The following is an 18,807-nucleotide window of genomic DNA, read 5'->3' on the forward strand; positions in this document are numbered from 1 at the left end:
TATTCCTTTAGTCTGGCCTCAGGTGATTTCCTGATGAGCTTCTGTGATTCCTTTAATCTGGCCTCAGGTGGTCTCCTGATTTTCTCTGAAGAAAGCTTCATCAAGTAGTTAGCATCTTCCATTTGGTGGGGGTTTTAGTTCTGCAGAAGAGCTTAAATATATTTTTATGTGTATCCCTTGAGGCAGAATGAAGACCCTGCCCCAAGGCTATACTGTTGTTTCTTGGCTGCTCCTCCCTTGTCTCTGCATCCCCTCCCTTCCCTGATTTTTTTTTTTTTTTAGAGCTTTGGTTTTATTGATTAGCTCTATTGTTTGTGTACTTTCTGGTTCATTGATTTTCACTCTTATCTTTTATTATTTTTCTTTATTCTGCTAGCTTTGTGTTTAATTTGCTCTTCTAGCTTCTTATTTATTTATTTATTTATTTATTTATTTTTGGCTGTGTTGGGTCTTCATTTCTGTGCGAGGGCTTTCTCCAGTTGCGGCAAGCGGGGGCCACTCTTCATCGTGGTGCGCGGGCCTCTCACTATCGTGGCCTCTCATTGCGGAGCACAGGCTCCAGACGCGCAGGCTCAGTAGTTGTGGCTCATGGGCCCAGTTGCTCCGCAGCATGTGGGATCCTCCCAGACCAGGGCTTGAACCCGTGTCCCCTGCATTAGCAGGCAGACTCTCAACCACTGCACCACCAGGGAAGGCCCCCCTTCCCTGATTAACAACTGTTTGAATCTGCCGTTTGGGACTCAGGGAAGGTCATGGAGTCTATTCCCTACAAACAAGAAACAGGGGACAGAAATGCTTCCATGTCCAGGGGCCCCACAGGGTCGTGCTCAGTTTCAAGTTTGTGATATTTCTATTGACATATCTTCAGGCTCACTGATTCTTTCCTTAGCTATGTCTAGTCTATTTCTGAGCCCACTGAGAGCTTTCTTCATTTCGATTATGGTGTTATTAATTTCTAGCATTTCCTTTTGATTCTTTCTTAGAGTATCCATCTCTCTCCTTACATTGCCCATCTGTTCTTGAATGTTGCCTACTTTTTCCATCAGAGCCCTTAATATATTAATCATCATTATTTTTAATTCTCTGTCAGATAATTCCAACATCTGTTTCATATCTGAGTCTGATTTTGATGCTTACTTTGTCTCTTCAGACCATGGTTTTTTCTCATCTTTTAGCAGGTCTTGTAATTTTGGGTTGAAAGCTGGACATGATATATCAGGTACTAAGAACTGAGGCAATCAGGCTTTAAGTGTGAGGTTTTATGTTAACCTGGCTGGGAGCTGGGCTGTATTTAATGTTTGCTGCAGCTGTAGGTACCAGAGGCTTCAGTTTCCTTGGTTTTATTTTCAACCCCCAGTTGTCTTTGGGTTTCCTTAAACAATCCTTCTTAAATTGTTTTGCAGCTCTCGGTTGTATCCACTGTTGTAATATTGGAGCCCTGTTGATGTGGTGGTAATTTGCTGGGGAGAGAAAGCATTTGATAATCTCATGGTTAAATCTCAGTTTCTTAGTGGGCTTGAGTACCTGGACTGTGATGTTCAGAAGTGTTTCTTAGCCTTTTTTTTTTTTCTTTCCTTATGTGGGAAAGAGGGAAGAGAGAGCCTGGAGTTGTCTTTCCAGGAAGAGAGAGGCTGGAGTTGTCTAATTGCCCTTCCCTCAGGTCAGATAAGCCTCTGGTAAAGCAGTTCCCCTTGAGGGCAGGCCTTTGTTATGGAGAACACTCTGGGCATATTTCAAAATGATTACCTTCCCCTCATCCCTGCCTGAAGCAAGAGGGATTTTTCTCCTATAGTCACCTTTAGAACCTGGTTGGGTTCTGGAGGTAAAGTGTGGGGGACCCCTAAAACTGAGCCCCCAGGAATTTCTAACTCTCAGTCTAGTCCATAGTCAGCCTCCAGCAATTCTTGAATCACCAGTTAAGTGTTCCTACCAGTTCCTGGCTCTAGCAACTTCTGCTCCGAGTGAGCTGATCTCAGCTGTGATTCTCCATATTCACTTGTCTGTCCAGTTTTTAGGGAGACAGTTTGCCCCGTGACCTTATTTCTCTGATGGATGTAAGAAAAACCATCGATTTCCAGTTTGCTCATCTTTTTTTTCTTATGGTGAGGATGGGAGTGATGACTTCCAAGCTCTTTATGTGTCAGAGCTGAAACTGGAAGTCCTGTTTACGCATTTGCACTTTTCACACCAACCTGGTTACGGAGAAGAGAGATGAAGCTCAGAGAAGTTAAGTAATGTGCCCAGGGTCACCCAGCTGATGGGTGGTAGAGCCAAAATTCTGTCTTCAGACTCCAGTGGTCTTTGAGAAGCTGTACCAATCACAAGCACTGCAGAAGTGTTTACCATGCAGGCCCTTTCAGAGATTTTCCATGGCATTCCTGGTGAAATCTGGGCTTAATCATTTAACCTGAGAGTGAAGTAACAACCTCATGAGCCACTTAGTCAGTTCTCTGTCTCTAAGCAAGAAAAGTAACCCAAGATGAACCCTTATCCAGCCCAGAGTCTACCATCTCTCACTTGGGGCCAACTTCAGTATTCACTGGTAGCATCCTTTAAAGTGTGTTCATTTTACTGGAGAGGCCTTAGAGATCATCTATTCAACCCCCTTGCTTTACAGATGAGGAGCACTGAGACCCTGAACTAGCTGCTGTCCATTGGCTTTCTACCTCCTCACTTCGCTCCCTTTCTTAGGTCTTTCTAGGAGGAATTTAGACACATTTCTTTTTGAAATAGTCAGTGCACAGTCACATGATAAAACCTGCACTCTCTCCCCATGGGAGAGGGGAAAAGGCAGACACCATGCCCTTGGGATGCTCTGCATCTCACCGCCAGACGTAGGAGACTTCTAGTGGTCAGGCATCCTTGACCTCTTCCCTGAGGTCTGGATAGACCAGTGGTTCTCAACTGGAGGTGATCCCCCCCGCTTTCCCCCGGGGACATTTGGGCATGCCTGGAGACATTTTTTGTTGTCACAACTGGGGAAGGAAAGAGGGATGTTGCTATTGGCATCTAATGGGTAGAGGTCAGGGATGCTTTAAACATCCTGTAATGCATAGGACACTCCCGCCTCCGCCGACGTAGAATTTCCTGGCCCCAAATCTGAAAAGCGTCAAGGTTGAGAAACCCTGAGGTGGAGTGTGCCGGCTCAGAATCTCCACAGTAGCTCTCTGTGTGCTTGAAATGGCCACATTTTCCCTTCAGCTTTCCTAAAAGAGCTCCTGGGGCGGTGGAAGCACTTACCCGAGCCCCACCACCGTCATATGATGTAGCTGCCAATCAACTCAGGGTGAGGGATAGCAGCCTCCTGGGAAAGGTGCGCTCCCGACATGTTTGGTAAGACCTTACATGACTGAGGTGCTTTCTTCTTGGTAGCAGGTGGTTGTCTCCGCCCACACGTCCCCGCTGATCACGGCTGGAGGAGGAGCAAGCCTTATATAAGCTCAGCCTCACGCAACCTTCTGTCATTTTGGCACTCCAGGGCCTGGGGAACCCCCTCCCTCCTGAAGTCTCAAGGGAACGTGGTTCTGTTCTGAACAGGCCTGGCAGGGATGCTTGCCACCTGCAGGATAACATCTGAGCTCTTTAGCCTGTGAGATGGGCCCGGCCAACCTCCTCTCCATCCTCTGCAGCCCCGACCCCCCATGGCAGACCCGCTCTCCTCCCACACACCCTGTGCAGCAGCTACACTCGCTACTCCACATGGACCAGACCAGCGTGCTTCCTTCCATGCCTCTGTTCGTGCTTACCTCCCTGCCTGTCACCCTCTTCCCTGACTGCCTGGGCAATGCCCACATGCAAGACCCTCCTTCGTGAAGCTTCCAGGCCCCTCGCCCTGCCAGTCACACTCTCTTCTGTGTTGTTGGTTCTAGGCACACACCCCCAGCAGGTCTTACCTTACTGGATTATAAGTGTTTGTGTGTGTCTGTGTCCCCTTCCCACCTGCCCCCGGGGATGCTGATGCCCGTGCCTGATTCATATCTGGGGCCCAGGGCCTAGCACAGTGAAACCCTGGTGAACGAATGAGTGAGTGAATGAATGAATGAGGGCTTGGATGGAATGCCACCGCTTCTTGTTCTCAGAGTGGCCACTTCCAAGACCCCTAATGATCCCCTGTTGACCGCCTGGTTACCTAAAACACAGGGCACACGACCTCAGCTCCACATCCTCTTCTGCCGTGGATGCTGTGTGATCTTGAACAAGTCACTCGCCATCTACCCTAGGTACACCCACAGTAACCAGCTGCAACACTGCAGCGTGTCCTAGGCATGGTCTCAAGAAGAGGAGGTAATAGAATCCTAACCAAGTTCAGGACTCTCCCTAATTCTCCATTTGCGGTGGCCCCACCTGGCCCCCAAACGGCACCGTTCCCAAGCGTGAGTACAGTGACAGAAATATTTTCGTGACTAATAAAATTACCTTCTCTAAAGAAGGCAATTTGCATGTTAATGTTTTGGGTAATTCTGTGCAGCTCCAGTGCCCTCAGGGCTGCAATTTCTCTCTGACAAAGTGACAAAAATAAACTCCCACATAGAAGAGCATTTCTCTTCTCTCTCATTTGTGCTCTAAAGTGACATTCTTAATATAAGTCAAGTTGAAACCCACCTCTCTGTCTTTTCTTTGACACTCCTCTGCCTCCCATCACCTCTCCAAGTGACAGGCCGGCTTCTCAGAGCTCCTCAGAGGGGCCTCTTCTTGAGGACAGGCACCCCCCCCACCCCCAAGGCTCCTGACTCTGGTCTTCTAGAAGGTACAGCCAGTTAACTGGAGGCCAAAGATGGGGAGCAGGGAAGAGGGCTGCATTTGGTGGGTGAGTTAGGGAGGCCTAACTTCCCCCAAATTGCCTGTTTTCTGGAAACAAAGAACAACTACAATGGGATGAAGATTCTGAGCCTCTGCCCTCCAGGGCAGCAGACTGTTTATCTGCCAGGGATGGCCTCTCTGATTACCTAAAGATAATAAAGAAAGAAGCTCTTGGGAATTGCCTGGTGGTCCAGTGGTTAGGACTCAGCCCTTTCACTGCTGTGGCCCGGGTTCAATCCCCGGTGGGGGAACTAAGATCCCACAAGGTGCAAGGTGCGGCAAAAAAAAGGAAAGAAAGAAAGAGAGACAGAGAGAGAGAAAGGAAGGAAGGAAGGAAGAAGGAAAGAAAAAGAAGCTCAGATTTATGGGGTTTCTTCCATGTGCCACGCAGGGCCCCTTACATCTAAATTCTCTCACTAAATTCCCATCTAAGAGCCACACGGGGTAGGTAGAAAATGAGGCTCCCAGAAGTGAAGTGAATGAGCCAAGGTCACCTAGCACCATGTAAGAGGCAGACCGTGGATTTGACCTTAGACACGTGTGATGTAAAGCCTGGGTTCCTTCTGCCGTAAGTGGATGCTAAAAGCATGCTCATAACATCAATGACCCAAGCAGTGGGAAGGGAGGAGAAGACTGACATTTACCAAACACCTACTGTGTATCATGCGCTACGCCTACAGATTTCTTTTCTTTTCTTTTTTTAATTAAATTTTTTTAATTAAACAATTTTTACAATTTTAAAGATTACTTTTCATTTACAGTTATTTCAAACTTGGATCTGTTCCCCATGTTGTACAATCCACCCTCGAGCCTCTCTTACACCCAATAGTTTGTACCTCTACTGCCCCATCCCTATATTGCCTCCCTGCCCTGCCCCCGCTGGTGACCACTAGTTTGTTCTCTGTATCTGAGCCTGCTCCTTTTTTGTTAGACTGTATTCACTAATTTGATGTATTTTTTAGATTCCCCATATAAGTGTTATCATGCAGTATTTGTCTTTCTCGGTCTGACTTATTTCACTTAGCATAACGCCCTCCAAGTCCATCCATGTTGCTGCAAATGGCAAAATTTCACTTTTTTATGGCTGAGTAATATTCCATTGTAAATATATACACCACATCTTCTTTATCCATTCATCTGTGGCTTCCGTAGCTTTATGCCTATAGATTTCATTCAGTTAGTCAACTAATGGCCTGTGAGCACCTACCACCTGCCAGGCACGGGTGGTGACAGCAGGTGCAGTGACCAATAGGATAGACCTCCCCCCAGGCCCCATGCCGTGGACAGCACGGTAGCAGAGACAGGCAGACATTAAACTCAGAAATACAGAAATAAACACGTAATTAAATGTTGTGATGAGTTCTAGGAAATAAGATGACTAAGTTTTAAGAAGGATAGCAGAGAAGACCTAATATATATCAGGAGGTGGGTCAGGGAGATCGGTCAGGAAAAGTAACACTGGAGCCGAGATCTAAGTGGCAACCAGGGAGAGGCTGAGGGAAAGGGTGTTCCAGCAAAGGGGGGGGGGGATTCGCCGGCCCGAGGGGCAGTCCAGCCACAGAGGCAGGCAGGGGCTGGATCTCACCTGGAGCTTACTGCGTGCTCACAGCACGTTAAGGATGTAGATTTGTTCTGAAGAGCTTAAAGCAGGGGAATACGCGGCTTGACTCGTGTTTCTAAAAGGTCATTCTGGATGCGGTGTTGGAAGTGGGGAGACCAGTGGGAGGCTGCATGGGGGTCCAGGGGAGCTATGGCCTTGCAGGCTCTGGGGTTAGGGGGATGGTGGGGGTGGGTGTAGGGTGTAAAGTTCTTGGGGTGTTGTGGGGAGGCGGGGACTGTGGGAGAGGAGTTTCAACAGTGGCTCTCAGACTTCTGGCAGGAGCAACTAGGAGGGTGGAGATATAATTTATTTAAACGGTTAGGACCTCAGGAAAGCAGAATCGGGAAAGGAGGACCCGGAGATCCATTTCTAACAGGCTCTTTGAGATGCTAATGAGACACCCCAGTGGCAAAAGAGCAGTGGGGCCTGGAACGAAGATTCGATGGCATTGATTCACGGAGGATATTTAAAGCCTAGGGAGTGAATGGCAAGGAGAGGGAGAAGCTGAGCCCAGGTGGAGAGCCCTGCAGGACCCCAACACCCAGGAGAGCAGGGCAAAGCCAGCAGAGGACAGGAGAGCCTGGGCCGGGAGTTCCCAGAGAGACCGAGAAAAGCTGGGGAGAGAGTCTTCAAGGAGGGAGCTTCCACGTGGACAAATGCAGAGAGCCAGCTAAGAAGAGGGGAAGGGAAGGCGGCCAGCCATTTGGTGAGAGCAGCTTGGTGGCGAGGTAGGGAACAGCCACCTGAGATGCCAGAGGGGAGGCTGTGGAGACAGTGTCTGGGCCACCATCCCTTTGGGAAGTTTGGCTAGCAAGAAGCAGAGATAGAGGGCTTCCCTGGTGGTGCAGTGGTTGAGAGTCCGCCTGCCGATGCAGGGGACACGGGTTCGTGCCCCGGTCCGGGAAGATCCCACATGCCGCGGAGCGGCTGGGCCCGTGAGCCATGGCCGCTGAGCCTGCGCGTCCGGAGCCTGTGCTCCGCAGAGAGAGAGGCCACAGCGGTGGGAGGCCCGCGTACCGCAAAAAAAAAAAAAAAAAGCAGAGATAGAAAGGTGACTCATGTACGCGATGTCAAGGCAGCCTTTTAATGCAAGACCGGGTGCATTTGCTGGCCAGTGGGCGTGATTCAGGAGAAGGCGCGACCCTGATGATCTTGGAGGTACTGGACACTGATGCCAGCCCACCTCCTGCTCTTCCCTTAGGCTCTGCAACATTCCTGCCTCTCCCAGGCAATCATCTGCTTCCTTTGCCTTCTAACCCTACCTACTCCCGATTCCACCCCCTCTCTCCCCTCCCCACTCCTCCCTCCCTTCCATCAGATGAGGGATGAGGGCTTGCCGGACTCTGTATCCACCTGATGGGTGGTCAGCAAAAGTCTGTGGAAGTGAATTGCTCTGGTTGCCGCCTTGCAAATCCTCTCAGAGCAAGGCCATCGTGGGGAAGAAGAGTTAGGTTTGCTCTCTGGAAAAGTGGGGTCAGTGGGGAAGTTTTGCATATTTCAGCTCAGAGGCAGAGAGCACACAGTGAGAATGGGCCTCCTGGGGAGGTGATGAGACCCCATCACTGGAAGTGGCCAAGTGAGGGGCTAGGTGACCACCATCAGCAGTGTCAGGGCGGGCATGCTCAGCTCAGCACCTCATGGGGAAACTACAGGCAGCCAGAGAGACAGTACCAGAAACCATGCTGTCTCTGCTGACCTGTGACTTGTGGCTCCTTCCCTGCCTCTCTGAGTGAACCTGGGGCCGGGAGGGCAGATTCACAGAGCTGGGCTCGCATCCCCACCGCCACCTCCAGTCTGTGGGGCTCTGGGTGAACGTCTTTACCTCCCTGCACCCCAGAAGCCTGTAGTGTCCAACTAATAAACAGCCCAAGACAAAAGCAAGGCTTCGCTACGTCCCTAAACACAGGTGAAAAACCAAAGGGTGAAATGGGGGTCAGAAATTCAGGAACCTGAATTTCAAGCAAAGCACGGGCTCTAGGTGCGCGGGCTTCAGTGGTTGTGGCTCATGGGCTCTAGAGCGCAGGCTCAGTAGTTGTGGCGCACGGGCTTAGTTGCTTTGAGGCATGCGGGATCTTCCTGGACCAGGGCTCGAACCCGTGCCCCCTGCATTGGCAAGCGGATTCTTAACCACTGCGCCACCAGGGAAGTCAGAAATATCAGGCATCTGTTCTGAGGATGAGGTGAGAGGCACCTTAGAAAGAGCTCACCGCGGTGCCTGATACATACGACATGTGTGCTGCATGCCAACTACTCTTATTACTTCTTCTTATTGAGTGGTGTTATGATCCTGTAAGGGCCTGAATTGTGTGACCTCTGAAGTCCTTTCCAAGCGAGAGATTGTGACCACTTGCTGAGGGTTGAGTGATGAACCTTAGAAGGTCCGTTGGAGCCATTAATCCCACAAGAAATGTCTGGAATAGCACAAAGGAGGTGCAGGAAGTGGTCACCAGCCCTCTAGCCTGTCTCCCCAGACAGTGACTCAGGAGCTTGCATTCTTGTCATGGTGGAATCAGGGGTGACACTGGCTGGGACTGGAGCGGGACCTACCAGCCACTCTGCACCGGCCAGTGGCATGACCTATGATTAATGAAATGATGGAATAGCCACTTTCATCTTTGGTTATGTTTGTCATTTGGGTGCCGCGGGCATCTGGGGGCAATGATTTTTCTCTAAGGCCTATTTATGGTTCATTCCTGACACTTAGTAATTTTTCCATCTAGCCAAGGACAAAGGTGATGGTGACTTGTTGCTGTAATGTTTAGATACAATGACTGTGCATGTGCAACTTCTGTCCCCCAGCCATGGGGAGCGGCAGGAGAAAGGCCATCCCTCCTGTCCTTTAAAGGGTGGGCCTTGAAAGGTTTCCATCTGGTTTGGGAAGAGGTGGTGTCAGCAGCAGTGGGGGGCCCAGCGCCACCACTCCCAACGGTGCAACCTTGGGCATGGAAAGTGTGACCTTGGGCATGGGAAGCGTGACCTTGGGCATGGGAAGTGTGACCTTGGGCAAGTGGGAAGTCACTCCTCTCGTCTGCACAGTGTGAACATTAACAGGACCAGCCTCTCTGGGTTGCGCATTTGGGGAAAACGCACAGTGTGAGTCCTGGCGGGCAGAGCATCCTCAATAAATGTGGTTTGTGATTCTAATTAGCATCATTTTTAAAACATTCAGAAGCCACCATCCCTCCTAATGCTTCTGGAATCCTGAGAAACGGTCCAGTCCTCTGCCCATTTTACAGAAGGGGAAAGTGAGGCCCGGAGAGGGGGTGTGACTGGCTCAAAGCCACGCTGTGTGGAGGGCACAGAGCACGTGAGAATCCAGGTCCTCTAACCCCCCCTTGCAGGATATTTCCCCCTGTAATCCCAGTCAATTGGTTCATTGATTTCCACAAACGCTTTTTGAAAGCCTGCTCTGTGATGGCTGGAGATGGGGGGTGAAGACTCCCCGGCGTCACAACAGCCTAGTGTGGAGACACGCTGTCAGCCATTGCAATAAAAGAAGAAAATGAAACCAGAGTTATGACAGCGCTCCAGGCAGCGGGAGGTGAGAGGGCAGACATCAGAGTGGGGAGACGACTGGTATTTGTTAAGCGCTGTATTGGGCTTTCTCTGGGTGGTGCCTTGTAAAAGCCACTCTTTACAGATGAAGAAACCAAGCCCTCCAGAGGCGAAACGGCTCCCCAAAGACTAGACAGCTAGTTCGCGGCAGAGCTGGAACTGAGACCAGCCCATTAGTCACCACTCCACGGAGCCAAAAGCCATCTCCCAGGAGCTGCCCAGGTTTCATCTCCCGCAGTGGAGCCCTTGGAGACCCCGGCCCCAGGCCTGGAGGGACCGTGGTAATGCCTTCGGGGACCGTGCAGCTGCAGATCAGTAACAGGCTGCAAGGCATCCCCAAAACGGAGAGAAGACAGATCCTTGTGATTAAGCATCTCAGAGTTGGTGCAGCCGTCACATAGCGCTTGTGGGGAACATTCCACTTCACAGATAGGAACCACTAAACTAATTCAGGTCAAGGTCACTCAACTTGATTTCCCATCAACGATTCCAGACAGGAATCTTGTATACTTATGCGCTTAAAATTTCCCTATGAGAGGGTCTTCCCTGGTGGCGCAGTGGTTGAGAGTCCGCCTGCCGATGCAGGGGACACGGGTTCGTGCCCTGGTCCGGGAGGATCCCACATGCCGTGGAGCGGCTGGGCCCGTGAGCCATGGCCACAGAGCCTGCGCGTCCGGAGCCTGTGCTCCGCAACGGGAGAGGCCACAACAGTGAGAGGCCCGCGTACCGCACACACACACACACAAATTCCCTATGAGAAAGAAACATCTATTCCAGGTGAGTAATGAGAAAGAGATTTAAAGGTTAGGCCGAGAGAAGGAATCGGCGAATAGCTGTCCTAGCCCAGCACACCAATTTTTGAAATAGAATTACTAGCAAGGAAGCACAGGTATTTTTGAGAGGAAAAAAAAAAAATCTCATATTCAGTCTGAGGTAATATCCCTGGCTGTCGACAACGATTTGGATTTAATTATATCATATGTGCGAACGTGCTCTATAAACTATAAAATAATACATAAATGTCAGATGTTAAGAAAGAACGCGGTGTCGGAAAGAGAACTGTGGGTTTGAGAGTCAGGTAGGGTTTAAATGCTGCCTCGTTCACTTAGGGGGACCTTGACGAGCCACTCGGCCTTTCTGGGTCTCAACTATAAGTGGGGAATCCTTGTACTAACGTCGTCTTCTGAACGTTACTCCGAGAACCAGACGAGAAAACAGATATTCTTTGGAAACTGGCAAGTGCCCTGCACACGGAAGGTGTTATTCTCGTTTCCATCCTTAAGCCCCAGAGTAGATGGTGGGATTATCGCAGAGCAGCCACCAGCATGTCATTAAGTCCTGCGTGCAAGGTCCCCTCCCTGGGCGTGGAGGGGAGCGGGCTTGGAGCCAGGAGCCCATGGGCCCGCCCTCACCAGGCTGATTGACACAATGAGGCCACGGTGTGTCAGGGGCTGCATCCCAATATCCAGGTGGCAGCCTCCGTGAGAGCCACGTGGATGGCTACACTGGAATGTTTCGAAGGCTGCTTTCTCCAGTGAGATCTATCAACTCAAATGAAGTTTCAAAAAACACTCAGCAGCTTATCTTCAGGCACAGGGGGCAGGTGGGGAAAGCCTGTTTGCAAAGCCTAGCAGAGGGGACTGCACCTTCTTGCTGACATCCAGCAGAGATGGGGCGGGGGGCTCCCTCATTCACTGCAAGGCAGCATCGTTTCTTCCTTCTAAGTGACTGGAAGTAACACCCCGACTTGGCCATCTCTTTGAAGGCTTTTGAAGCAGCAGCAGAGTAAAGAAGTTATGGGAGTGGTCCTAGGGTCAGCCACCTTACCAGCTATATGAATTTGACAAGTCTCTTGAATATGAAACGGGATTGATGGTAACACTTGCTTCATGAGATTTCTGAGAGATTCATTCAGTTAAATAACACAAAGGCATCCCTTAGCCCAGGGCTTGCATGTAATGAGGGCTCAATGAATATGAAGTGCTACTGTTTCCTTTCATCCCTTTTACTGTAATGGGTCACTGAAGGAATGTTACCAAAGAGACGCTTCCAACTCTGCATCAGAGCTGTGAGGGGTGTTCTGGCAGGGCTGGTGGAAGAGCAGGGAAGAGGGGTAGGGTCTCTTACACCTTTCCTAAATAGCTCAAGTAATCTCAGAGACTTGGTAAATGCTAGGTGAGCATCCCAAGTACTGGGTGCACTGCAGCAGAACCAAGCTACGGACCAGGGTGCTATGGACTAAACCCCAATTCATATGTTGGAACCCTAACCCTCAGTTTGACTGTATTTGGAGATGGGGCCTCTGAGGAAGTAATTAAGGTTAAATGAGGTCATAAGGGTGGGGCCCTGATCCAATAGGACTGGTGTCCTTATAAGAAGAAACACCAGAGAGCTGGCTCTCTCTCTCTGCCATATGAAGGCACAGCAAGAAGGCGGCTGTCTGCAAGCCAGGAAGAGAGCCCTCACCAGAACCGAACCACACTGGCACCCTGATCTTGGACTTCCCACCTCCAGAGCTGTGACAGCTGTTGTTTGAGCCACCCCGGCTATGGTGTTTTGTTATGGTACTTGGCAGCCCAAGCAGATGAAGATGGGGGAGAGAGGTGGGCAGTGGGATTGCAGAGGAGAAAGCTTGTTCTGTGCATCCCCAAAGGTTCTTTTTTTTTTTTTTTTTGTGGTATGCGGGCCTCTCACTATTGTGGCCTCTCCCATTGCGGAGCACCGGCTCCGGACGCGCAGGCTCAGTGGCCATGGCTCACGGGCCCAGCCACTCCGCGGCATGTGGGATCTTCCCGGACCGGGGCACGAACCCGTGTCCCCTGCATCAGCAGGCGGACTCTCAACCACTGTGCCACCAGGGAAGCCCCCCCAAAGGTTCTTGATTGCCCAGTGCTATGTTTCTCAAAGGCCATGCTCTTAACTTCTTTACTGCACTGTCCCCTCAAGAGCCCTTCGAGAGATGGCCAAGAGGGAGTGTTCATTCCCAAGCTTCCTGATCACCCTTGTGGGTCGAATCCCCAGAACTGCAGTTACAAGTGCAGTAGCTAGGGCCTCATCACCAACAGACAATCCCCAGGGGACGGGAACAGGAACCTGCATTTCTGGCAAGGTCCCCAGGCAATTTTATGCATAAAATGTTTGAAAACCACAGGCCTTCAGAGGAAGGCCAGTCCCTCAGCCTGCTGTTAGAGTCCCTCTTTCATGAGGGCTCCTGACTCACCCTCACACCCACATCCACCCCATCGGCAGGCCACAGAGCCACAGGCATGACCCCCAGACTCTATTCAGAACCTCAGCATCCCTCACCACCTCCACCACTGCCGTCTGGTCCGAGCCACTGTCAGCCCTCACCTGGACCAGCACAGTTAGCCCCCTAATGGGTCTCCCCGCTTTCTTTCTCATGTGCCCCTGCCACCTGCTGCCAATGCAGCAGCCACCCTGACCGTGTCACTTCGAAACTTCCCAGTGGCCATCCATCTTCCTCAGCAGGAAATTCAAAGTCCCACCTTGGTCTGCAGGACCCTTGTGGCCTGGCCCACTAGAACCTTTCAGGTCTAGACTCCATCAGTACAGACAGAGATGGGCAGGGCCTCGCAGAGGGCAACGGAGCTCTGCCCCCCTTAGCGGTTAAGTGATGACGCTGGAAGAAACCGGGGATGTGAGGTTTCTCAGAAACCAAGAGAGGACGTAATGCAAAGTTGGAACAAGTTCATGCTTTTCCAGCTCCATCATTAGTCTTTTAAAAATAACTGATTGAGTCTGCTTTCAATCAGAGTGTCTTAAAAGGCATTTTTAGCCCAAAGTCAAGCTTCTCGCGGTTCGGGGGCAGGCCCTTTCGCAAGCAGGCCCCTTTTTGCAGATGGTCTTTGGCAGTGGAGAAAGAACAGACTGAACTCAGCAGTGGGAGGAGGCGGGGTGGGGACAGGTTCTCAAAGTGGGGTCCTGACCAGCAGCCTCGTTACCACCTGGGGACGTGTTCGAAGTGCAGGTTTTCAGGCCGCACCTCAGACCTTCAGAACTAGGAACTCTGGGGGTGAGGCCGCAGTCTGTATTCCAACAAGCCCTCCAGGGGACTCTCAACAGAATCAGCGGTGCCTGAGGCCTGGGTTCAAACCCCAGCCCTGCCACTTACCAGTGTGTGACCTGAGGGCAAGTTATTTCATCTCTCTGGGCCTCAGTTTTCTCATCTGCACAATGGGAGTTGTAGTGAGGATCAGAGCACCAGGTGCAGTCTGCGTGACCCACGCATGAGTCAGTAATGTCCATTCCCCTTCATCCCCACATATATATATGTACATATATATATATAACATACATATATATAATATACATATATATACGTATATATATAACTTTTATCAAAGTAGAACACATATGCAGAAAGTTTGCATTGTATTTGTTCAAAGTAATGATTTCAAATTCAAATAGTAGCAAAGGGTTCATAATTAAAAGCAGCTGCCCCTGCATCACCTCTTCCTACTCTAGAATTTCCCATTGCATATTTTTTAATTGCACACGTTTACTATAGAAAATCAGAAAATGTAGACAAGCAAAAAGGAAACCAAGTACAACACATTAAATCCCATTTCTCATTTTAGAATGTCTTCTTCCAGGTGATTTAGCCATGTTTTTTCCTCCAGAAAAGGTCTTCATTGTATTTTTTTGGTGCGTTATAGCTCTAATCACAGCCTGCCTCCAATTAAGGGAAGGAAACGAGTGTTGAGAAAAGGTGCTCAATTCTCACTATTCAGAGTGTAGACCAGCAGCCTGGGTACCACTGGGAAGCTTGTCAGAAATGCAGGGTCTCGGGCCCCACCCCAGAATCTGCATTTTGACAAGATCGTGGTGACATTAAAGCTGGGGGAGGGGGTGTAGACCGCAGAGCTACTGACACTTGCAGTCACGAACTGTTCCTTACAGTCCTGGATAAGAGACTCGAGCCAGAATGTAAATGCATGTGGCTTCCTTTACAAAGAGAAAGACTTGCTACAAAGTACTGCCAGCTGAACTAAGCAATGTGATTGATGAGGAGGGTGATTTACCTTCTGGCCAGAGCTCCTTAGCTTGTCAGGGACCAGGGACACGCAGTTCCTGGACTCGGCACCCGTCGGTCGACCACACTTGGAGTAGCGGTGCTCTTGAGATCACACGGGTGGGAAGCTGGGGGCTGGGACTGCACTGGGTTTCCCGGGCTTTAGATCCTGGCCTCTTCACCCTGTGTGCACCAGATCCTCCCACCGACTGTAACACACACACACACACACACACACACACACACACACATGCACGCACAGCCTAGGAGAGCCCTGGCCCAGAGTCGGTGATTAGGAAACGTCTGTCTCCTGGTTGTAGACTGAGGCCTCCATTCCCCTGTGTCTCTGTCCGCACCAGGCCTCTGTTTACATTAAAAGGGTTACTGTCCTCTTTATCAACGCCTGTCAAGACCAAGCAGGGGGGATGCAGAACGTCTGGAGTCAAGAGAAGCCAAGCAAAAAAGCTTTGATGGACTTAGAAGAAGATTAAGAAAAAACAACTTTGCTCAGCTCAAGTTTCCGACGCAAAAAGACCTCTCAGATCCCAAGGTCCATATCCAGTATTTACAAACTCCAGGCCAGGCTTCTGCCTGCAGTGACAGAGCAGGCAACTAGCACGTCTGAGCCGGGAAACAAGGCCACTGGGAAGGTGTGGATTAGTGGAGTGGGGACTGGCCTCATCCAGAATACTGTGTGGCATTTGATATGGCTTAGAGCCACCTTCCCCAAGAAGCCCATGGAATCCCATGAATGTGGATCACGGGGTTCTTTTTTTTTTTTTTTTTTCTTTGCGGTACGCGGGCCTCTCACCGTTGTGGCCTCTCCCGTTGCGGAGCACAGGCTCCGGACGCGCAGGCTCAGTGGCCATGGCTCACGGACCCAGCCGCTCTGCGGTATGTGGAATCTTCCCCGACCAGGGCACGAACCCGTGTCCCCTGCATCGGCAGGCGGACTCTCAACCACTGCGCCACCAGGGAAGCCCCACGGGGTTCATTTTAACTGTGACATTGGGAAGACTCAGAACCTTTCATGCAGCATAACATACTTAAAAGAATTGGGAGTCAGAGTTTGAATTTCCAGGCCACAATTCTCTGGCTCTGTGACCTTAGGGAAGTTACTCGACATCTCTGATTGTTAGTTTCCTCATCTGTAAAATGAGGCGTCATAATAATGACCTCGAAAAGGCGTGTCTGTGAAGCACCTGGCACCGACTCATCCATTCATTCATTCACCACTCGTGTAGTCTGTCCCTCTATACGGAGTGTCTGCTGGGGACCTGGCACCAGGGGGACTGAGGTGAGCTGGAGCCCGCCGTCCAGAGGGAAGATAGAGATTGTTAAAGAACCACATAAATAAACCCTGAACTAGCCACCAAAGGTGCAACAAAGAAAAGTGCCCGAAGCCTGTACCAGGAGCTGGATGTAATCTGGGGCTCAGGGGAAGTTTAGCTGAGTAGGTGATTTTCAGCTGAGATCCCAAGGATGAGTAGGAGTTTATGAGGCAAAGTAGGAGAAGAACATTCCAGGGGCATAAGGGGGACTCTTATTAATACCTTCCAGAACATAGTTTTGGGTAGAGAAGGGGTCAGGTATATTTTACTTTTCGAGGTAAACTTTACATGTAGCAAAATGCACCAATCTTAAGGTAATATAATTTGCGGATTTTGACAAATGCACAGGCTCATGTAACTGACACCCCTATGAGGATATAGAGCATTGCCATCAGATTGGGCTCATCTTCATACCCCTTTCCCTTATTATAAACGTAGTGCGATGGGTTTTAATGGGAACATCTGACGGCGGTGCAGAGAGATAAGGCTTCGGGCTAGGTTTAAATCCCAGCCCCACCGCTATCTACCCACTGGGCTTTGCCCAGGTCTCTCCACTTCTCTGAGACTCAGTTTCCCCATCTGTAAACCAAGGTTCATTGACCCTTCTTCACAGGGTCGCTTAAGGGTTGAATCTGCAAGTGGTTGCAAACACCCAACTTGACTTTCGCAGGGCAGGCACTCTGAGTCAGCCCCGTTTCGTTTCCAGAATGAGACAGCGGTGGGGAGAGAGCCTGGTGGTTGGAGTCGGGTCTTCCCAGGGCAGCGTGCCGAGCCACCTCTGCGCGCGCGCGCACACACACACACACACACACACACACACACCACTGACCCCAGTCTCTCACCCACAGGGATGTGCCTGCAGGCCTTCGTGGAGGCTTTCTTTTACCTGGCCCAGAGGAAGTTCAAGACGCTGCCACTCCACGAGCAGGTAGCCTCGCTCATTGACCTGTGTGAATACCACCTGTCCCTGCTGGACGAGAAGCGCCTGGCGTGTGGCCGGAGCTCCACATCGGGGGGCCGACCCCCTCACAGCGGCACCCCGCAGGAGGCCACCCCCGCAGCCCAGCTGGCTGAGGGCCATCCCCCGCCCTGCACAAACAGTGCCCTCAAGCTCTCCCATTCCAGACACGCTCTGTCCTGAGGGCCGCTCTGTCCTCAGAAGAAGATTGAGCCCTTCCGAGCCCAAGAGACCCCCAGGCTTCCTGCGGGGGGAGAGATGGCAGGATGCTGAGAATTCCCACCTGAGATTCCCCCCAGTCGTCTCCATGTTCTGCTAAGCTGCACTTCCAGAGGCTGCCTGATTCTCAACCGCCCTCCTCCCAGCACCTCTTGGTGGCCCACCTGCTTGCAAGCCATCAGTGGACATATGATATCCAAAACGTGACAGATGGCCTCTTCTATTCTGGGCTCATGGGAAGCCACAGCCGGGGATAAAACTGCTGTGTTTGGGGAAAGGGGCACCAACAACCCCAAGACGGAGAGCTGCGGAGAAGAAAGAACTTGAGGCAGCCGAGACTGGGGTCTGCTGAGGCCCCAAAGAGAAAACGGTTAGAGCCCAGGGACATCATGTGCACTTCGTACCAGCCATTCTGTGAAAATGAAGTGGAAATACCCAGCAGGCCTGCGGGACTCACCCACCGCAATCATGTGCTATGTGGGTGTGGTTAACAGACCGACCTCGTTGATTTCATGAGCTTGCCTGTTGCTGCAGTGTTGCATGTGTTGTTCATCAAGATATGATTAACTAAGCGGTAACTGAGGAAGGCTCCTGAAGTCTCAGAGCTGGCAGGAGCCTCTGAGATCATTTTGTTTGACCTTGGCCCCAAAGCAGGAGTCCCCCAGTCACGTGGCCTCGGATTGAAGCCCTCCATGGGTGGGGTGATCACCAAGTGTGCCCAGAGTGTGCAGGGTGCCCTGGAGGGGAGGAGGGGGCTTCAGAGGGAAGGATAGTAAGACCTGCGTCAGGACCAGAGCGAGCGGGAGCTGGATGTCAGAAGCCGGGCAAAGGGGAGCCGTGCCCTCCCATCCACGAGACCCGTTCCCTGTCTCCATCCGTGTCCCCAGGCAGCCCCCGCTCAGAGGGGAAGCCTCAGAGGCAGCCAAAGGTAGCATTTTGGAAAATGGCCCCAGGCAAGTCAGGGTCCAGGGCCTGCTGACCACAGGCAGACAAGAGACTGCCCTTGTACAGCCAAGCTCTCAGAGTGTTGTTGGATTTGGGGTTAATGGGGCCCTTTCCAGAGGGTCCTTGTTATAGGACCCTGGGGGCCCTGGATTTAGCTGACCATCCGGCTCTGAGTGAGGAGCATGAAGGGTCTTTGAAGGCGTTAATTAGCACGGTGCCTGGCACACAGTAGGACTCAGAAAATGCTCACAGATGTAGGGCCAGGGAGAAAGTCATTGGTGGCAGAGGTGTGTCCTAGACCAGCACGGACATCCTCCTTCTCCTGCTTTTCTTTTCTTCCTCCTCCTCACATCCTTCCCTGTCTCTG

General features: G+C 51.0%; 1 protein-coding gene across 3 annotated transcripts in view; it reads left to right on the top strand.

Annotated features, from left to right (window-relative positions):
- Positions 1–18,050, top strand: part of TTLL11 (tubulin tyrosine ligase like 11) — a 249,721-nt gene extending 231,671 nt beyond the window's left edge. For all 3 annotated transcript variants that reach the window (XM_081238093.1, XM_081238094.1, XM_081238095.1), the window contains one exon: positions 17,167–18,050. In XM_081238093.1, coding sequence (XP_081094219.1) covers positions 17,167–17,459 — 293 coding nt within the window. In that variant the 3' untranslated portion in view covers positions 17,460–18,050. The remainder of the gene's footprint in view (positions 1–17,166) is intronic.
- Positions 18,051–18,807: the final 757 nt, after the last annotated feature.

Source organism: Mesoplodon bidens, assembly GCF_964165515.1.
Source record: "Mesoplodon bidens genome assembly, chromosome: 6".
NCBI classification, from domain to species: domain Eukaryota; kingdom Metazoa; phylum Chordata; class Mammalia; order Artiodactyla; family Ziphiidae; genus Mesoplodon; species Mesoplodon bidens.